The 7,250-nt window shown below is 43.8% G+C and overlaps 1 protein-coding gene across 1 annotated transcript; it reads left to right on the top strand.

The window, feature by feature from the left end:
- LOC123097049 (uncharacterized) lies at positions 1-957 on the top strand. The gene is made up of 2 exons (XM_044518824.1): positions 1-380; positions 703-957. The coding sequence occupies exons 1-2, from the start codon at positions 198-200 to the stop codon at positions 916-918; spliced, it is 399 nt and encodes a 132-aa protein (XP_044374759.1). The 5' UTR covers positions 1-197; the 3' UTR covers positions 919-957.
- Positions 958-7,250: the final 6,293 nt, after the last annotated feature.

The following is a 7,250-nucleotide window of genomic DNA, read 5'->3' as shown; positions in this document are numbered from 1 at the left end:
CATTCATTTTCTTCGTACATTCTATACACGATCCGTTTACGTTTTAGTTCTTTCATTTTTTTACTTAGTAGGCATGATTCTTTCATGTTATATCATTTTCATATAGCTCATGTTTGGACAAAACCAAGGTCATTCAATGCGAAGCGACGTACGTCGACCTGGGCGATCTTGCTGAGTCCGTGAGGCCAAACGGTAAAATGTCGACGAATGTAGTTGCATGCGGGATCGACTACATCAACAATCACACCGATGTGTGTGCCGACAAGATAATCATGCATTACAGTGTGACTTGTAAAATATGGGATGGTGACTTCCACCACAACATCCCGAGGAAGAATTTTGCTCAACACGGTGAATTCAAGCTCACACTGAAGAAATATGTGAGTACTCCTTCCCTGTTTGCGTTGTTTTTTTCACATGGTATGGTTTTTTTGCCATCATTTGCACTCTGTTTTTGTGGCAGATGCTTTCATGTGGCAATAACTGCCATGCACACTGACTTTTTGATTTTTGCATCCCGTGCAAACTATGTGGCAACTTCATAGTAAAATGCACGACAAATTTTGTTCATACATGGACGACAACTTTTCTTTCAACCACCCCCACTCATAACCAAGCATTCTACGTGATTCTAATTTTTTTTGTCCCTTTGTTGTTCTTCATGTGAACTCTGCTTCTCATTTCATTCACTTTTAAATGCAGGTCATGTTCCCCATGTTCCAGGAGCTTGCACCACATGACCCACACGACAAGTGTTCTCACCACTATGTGATATGTCTTGACCTGAAGAACCAACATTTTGAGGTGCTTGATTCAATCCGTTCGGAAGCTGATGCAGACCTTACTACGCATGCTGAATTCTTCATCAACAACCTCAAAGAGACATGGAACCGTCACTACGAACACTCAAAGGTCTAGATCAGGCATTTCCCAACTGAGTACGTGGCAACTGTGAAGCAAGGGAACACGTAATTTCTTACCCCCCTCCTTTATGTGCCATTTACATCAAACCAACCCCTCATTTGTTGTCACATCTGAATTGAAGTCTATCTTTGCTATGTCTGTCCTTTTTGCATGTTCACCTGACTCTTTTTCTTGTGCAGGACAGACTGTGGCTTTCACACGTTGGAATACTTTGCAAAGTGGGAAGGTAGACTTGTCCCTGCTGTCACAGCTGCAACAGTCGTTGAGCTCCGGAAAATCTACACATGGAACTGGTTGACGCATGAAGATTTCAACAAGCGGTCCGGAGCACGCGAGTTCATGGAGGAAGCTGTCAAGAAAGTCACAAAGAAGTACAAGTGATTACGTGGCGTTACACACCGGACGCATACCTTACATTCTGTTGCCGAGGAATGTAAGGTACTATCTCTTTGTTCTTGTCGAAAACTATGTTTGTGTGCTATGTTAATACTGCAACCCCGCGTAGCCTACTATGTAGTTGTGGTGTGTGAGCGACATTTGAACAGTCTCTGTAATATATGTGTGGATGTGAACCTTTTTAGGCACTACAACAGATATGTTTTTATGTTTATCATTATTACTATGGTTTCATCGTTTCTAGCACCGGTTTGCTGTTTCGAATGCGTTTACGATGTTTTAAAAAAGGTGGCAAATGTAGTTCATCAGACATGGGTAGTGAAAGTCATCGTCGTTTTTCATTTTGGCTGTTTTGCTTCTTCTTTTTCATCGCTAACTGCACCGGCTAGCATGGGTAGGTTGATCATGTAGCCACAACCTTTGCCGCGGTTTATGCACGTTATGCTTTTTCCAACTTGTTTCCCATACATTGCACACAACACACTATGTGTCAATAAACCGCGTCGATTTGTCATGGAAATATATGCCATGCAGAGTCATTACAAATACCATGGCATATTTTCAGTACAGCTAACATGGCAGATACAGTACAAACAACATGGCAGATCCAACATAATTAACATGGCAGATACAATACAACTAACATGGCAGATCCAGTACAACTAACATGGCAGATCTAGTACAACTAGCAGGGCATATTTAGTATATAATAGCATGGCATATTTAGTATAAAATAGCATGGCAGACTAACTACACATAACATGGTAGATTAACTACACATAACATGGCATATTAAGTACCCACAACATGGCAACTGCATTTATCCATTCAATGAATTTTCCTTCCACTTCTGATGCCCCTCAAGAGTCATATCCCAATTATTTTTAAAACAAAAATTCTCATCATCTAGGGTACAAAACAAAATGTCCACAAGAACCATATCACATCGCCCCAATTTTTGCTTATGGATTGCCTGCCCCTTTCTTCGTTTTCTTGTGTTTTGCTTGAATCTCCAATCCCGACTTGTACCTTATTTCTCTTGGACGACCCTTTGTGATGGAACGGGGTGGGTTCCTGACCTGGGTCTATGTGCTTGCTGTTCCATATTCTATCTCTGAGTTTTCAGATGATGGCCCCGTTGATGAAGGCACACTTGATGTGCGGGGGAAATGGTGTAAGGCTTCCTCAGCTTTCCTCTTCTTGATCTCATCAAGCTCTCTTTTCAGTGCCTTCCTGTGTTTTTCTGCGACTCTCGCTGTATCATCACTCTTGCACGCTTCATCAATTAGCTCAGCATAGTTCTTTGTCAGCACAACGTGCCTCATGGCTTCTATGGTTGCCTCAGGTCTCTCGTCATGCACAGCCAGAACTGTGTTTGTTGTCTGAGGCGCAAACGCGTCGTCAGCATCCCAAGTCCATCGCTGCCTTATGAAATGGCGGGGCATCCGTGTCACAGTGTTCATGTCCATTACTTTTAGTATGTGACAGCACACAATGCCGTCCCGTTTGAACTTGCAGCATTGGCAGTAGTATTCGCCTTGTTCGATCAAGGCTTTCACAAAGTAGTTCCTTCCTTTGTCCAGGTCTTCAGGTTCTGAATCCGACATGCCCAAAATGGAACACACCTTGAAAGTATGTTCGTCCACCTAGAAAGCCGTGAACATGTTGGCACGCTTTATTTCTTCCTGGAATCTTTAAGTTTTGTTTGTTTTTCTGTTACACATGGCAATTGTAGTACATAATACATGGCAACTGTAGTACATTAGACATGGCAACTGTAGTACATTAGACATGGCAACTGTAGTACATTTAGACATGGCAAATGTAGTACATTAGACATGGCAACTGTAGTACATTAGACATGGCAAATGTAGTATATTAGACATGGCAACTGCATTGCACTTCCAACTGGCCATTGTCATTTCCATACAAATATCCCAAATAGAAGCACAATGCTTACAACATGGCTACTACATTCATTAAACACAGCAACCTCAGTTGAGAAAATATGGCATTTTTGCATTTCAGGAAACATGTCAACTTGCGTTTCATAAAACATGGCAAAATGCAGTTCAGTAAACATGGCGACTACACAACATTTTCATTTTGGCATTGACATTTTGCATACAACATGCCTAGTGGAAGTACAGTGCATTAAACATGGCAATTGCATTTCATTGAACATGGCAAGTGCATTCTATTTGAAGATGACAAACTGCAGCTGAGCAAGCATGGCAAAAATAGTGGTTCACTAAACATGGCAACTGCAGTTGAGTAATCATGTTAAACATTAGTTCATTAAACATGGCATCCTCAGATCATGGCAACTGTATTGCATTCTACATGGCCCATACTGCATTCATTCTTGTGCAAATAAGACTGTAACGCAACTAACTTACTTGTTAAAGATCTTGTTTGTGTATATATTGCTCATTTGCCTCTCCATCGGTAAATACTTTAGCAATCTCGGCTGCTTTAGCGCGGTGGTAGCTTCTTGCTGTAGGTCAGATCCCAGAATTTTTTGTTGCAAAGCTGTGTACTGTTTGGCAAACTGTAGTAATGAGTTGCCAGGGCTCACGTACCGCTTCAAAACAACATTGAACCCCTCGCTGCGCTGCGTAGTCTGCAGAAAGGGGAAGAAGCACTGCATGAAGTAGGCCGGCACCCAGTACATTCGCTTCTCCCACAGGCTAGCAAGCGTCTCGTTGTCTTGGACTTGATATGTTTCTATCATGGCCATCCAGCTCCTTTCAAACTCCTCCACCATCAAGCTGTGGTCACGCACAGCTCGAATGCCTTGTGGAGCTCTGGACGGTCAGCAAAGAACGGTCCTAGCGTCTCCTCAGCCTTCTTTATAATGTGCCACCTGCAGTGTCTGTGCACTGCCAACAGAAAGACTCCCTCTATGCCTGCACGCATGCTGAAATCCTGGTCTGTTATTATGTTCATCGGAGCAAGTCCATCCATGCACTCCAAGAAGGTCTTGAACAGCCAAACGTACCCATCTGTGTCTTCATTCCGAACGAGCCCGCAGCCGAACTGCAATGACTAATTGTGGTTATTTATTCCTATGAACGGAGCGCATGTCATCTTGTACATATTGGTGAGGTACGTCACGTCGAATGAAATGCAATCTCGGAAATGTTTATATGCTCTCCTTGCAGCACCATCCACCCAATACATGTTCCTGACACGGTCCTCATCGTCCAACCTTATCCTGTAGAAGAAATCTGGATCTTCCTTCGCTTTCTCATCGAAGTATGCCATTGTGGCCTCTATGTCAGCCAACTTGCTCTCTCTATGGTATTTGGCCTGTTGGTTTGTGACGTCAGCTGGTATGTACGACATGCTACTCAGAGTCCCCTTTTTGCTGTGGATGAGCGATAGTATCTGGACCATTCTTGATGGACCAACGTTACAATCGTGTAGCAGCTTTACGAATTGCCTTTCTACGGGGGTGAACCCTCTGTGGGCGGTCATAAATTTTACCAGGTCGAACTTCTTTATGAGTTTGTGGTTGTGCTCGTCAAAATATTCAGTGACCACCCACTGTGTACCATCTATGTTTAGCTTACACCGGACAGGGCATTCAGTCTTGAGAATGATACCTCTCTTTCGTTCCGGAACGACAGGCGCAACACCTTTCACCTTCTTGTTCCTCCGTGCCTTGTGGCACCTCATCTCACCTCTGTTGTACTCGTTAGTTTTCTTAAGTTTCCTATGGTATTCGGTGTTGACCGCAAATCCATTGAACTTTGCATATGTCTGGTAGAATTCCTTTGCTTCTTCGAATGATTCAAATCTCTGCCCAACGTACGGTAGCTGAGGTACCACGATATCTGATTGCCCACCATCTTCATCCCCTTGTGCATCGTCGTCAGTTTCATCATTCACTTCAGTATCGGCGGCAGTTCCATCTACTTGAGTGTTGCCAGTGCTTGTGTTCAAAGGGGTGCTTGTCGGCATTACTGGAATGATTGCCATTTCCGACTCCGACTCGAAATTGTTTGTGGCATGATTGTCTGCTGGCTAGTGGAATGCGTCTTCCGTGCGCTCAGAGCTCCCTGCAGTAGATGTCCCCGCGCCGCTGTTCATTGTAGTTGTAGGCCCTGTAATAGAAAAAACAGGTACGAGAGTAAGATTTTTGTTTGAATAACATGTTTATCGCAACGGATCACATCAAATTCGAGTGATTTGGCATGACATCATTTCAAACAGCAAGCCGTAAGTCTATGCATGGACATGTATGGCAACTGTAGCTGTCCAGTCATGGCAGCTACGGTTCAACAAACATGGCAACTATTGTTTGCCGATGCACGACAACAAGCTCCTTTATTTTAGTACGAAAACTTGGGTTCTATATGCATGGCAGCTGCAGTCTTGCATACATGGCAAACGCTGCAACCAACAAATGGCAACCACTGTGTTCTAGCAACAAAACTACTGCATTATAAGATTGATCTCATTAGGCGAAATGCGATAAACCATCAGCGATGCAGACATGCTTTTAGCAGTTGGCAATTTTTCAAAGACAATACATGACTCATTTACACGCAACCACTTGTCAGCGTTTTATGCTTGGTTTTTGTCCACCATCACTGCTTCAATTCTTTTTTCTTGGCACGTGCGGGTTTTTTTGCCAGAAAAACAAATGTAGTGCTGTTTTTGTGGTTCAGTTTTTTTCCTTACCTTCTTGTGCTGCATGTGACCATCTCGTGTGGTCTGTGACACCAAAATGACGTGCTCCAGCTGCAATTTGTGAAGCTTGCCATGAGACGTTTGCCGGGTTACCACCATCGTAATAACCTGTAAGCATAGCAGTGGTTGGTCAATTCATGGCAAATGCAGTTTTATGCTAGCACGTCAACTGCAGTTGCCCCTGATGTGGCAACTGCAGTTGTCATGGCATGGCAACTGCTGTTGTCATGGCATGGCAACTGTAGTTGCACTTGCATGGCAACTGCAGTTTTCCATCCATGGCAACTGCAGTTGTCCAGGGATGGCAACAACAGTTGTCCAGGGATGACAACTGCAATTTTTTACACATGGCAATTGTAGATGTCCAGTCATGGCAATTGCAGTTGTCAACTATGCTCCTTCTGCTAAGTGCGCATCCGCAACTTCACTTTTTATGTACTCACCTGTGTGTGACGTTGATGGCAGGTACATGGGTGCTGCCTTATGCCACGTGCTGCATGAGGGCTTTGCATTTTCACCCTTGATAACTCGTGAGTCCCTTTCCCATTTTTTTGCATGTTCATTTTTCATGTCCACACCAGTATGCGCTCTTTTTTCGTTTGCGTTACCTTGATTAGCCATATTAGCTAGTTGAAGTTGGCTACCCATACATTTGTCAGTGTTAGCGCCTTGCGACTGAACTTGCCATGGCCCCCCCTAAGAGTGTTTTGGTCATAAGAACCTGCAAGAAAAATGACAGTGTACGACATAAATAGAATGTCATCTTCATTGTTGCCAAGATGGCAACTGTTCTCTTCTTTTGTTATCACGCATCATACCAACGCCTGCATACTGTTCTAGTAGTGGCAGCAACGGCCCTGCAGAGATGAGTTGACTGTACTGTGATGCATCCCAAGGGGGCGTTTCTGTCCTTTGAGAACCCCAAGTATCAGCGCCATCTTCGTGATTCATTCTTTTCGTGTCTCGCTTCTTTCCAATGTGTTCTCAATTGCTGCACGAACAAGAACGCATCAACAATCCACAAGAATTGTATTCTTCCGCTGCTTGCACATAGAAGATAGGGATGGCAAGCAACAGGTCAACTAGGTGGCAGTTACTGACAACGAAAGGTGGCAACTGCCGTTATACACAGGTGGGAATTAATTTTTCCCACCCCTTCATTCCAAAATTGTCCTTCCTCTCCTTTTTAGGGATTCCCACTCATCCATTTTCATGCCCAACTACTTGCGTCA

The sequence above is a fragment of the Triticum aestivum genome, chromosome 1B, assembly GCF_018294505.1.
Source record: "Triticum aestivum cultivar Chinese Spring chromosome 1B, IWGSC CS RefSeq v2.1, whole genome shotgun sequence".
NCBI lineage: Eukaryota > Viridiplantae > Streptophyta > Magnoliopsida > Poales > Poaceae > Triticum > Triticum aestivum.
This window is presented reverse-complemented; position numbering and strand designations above follow the sequence as displayed.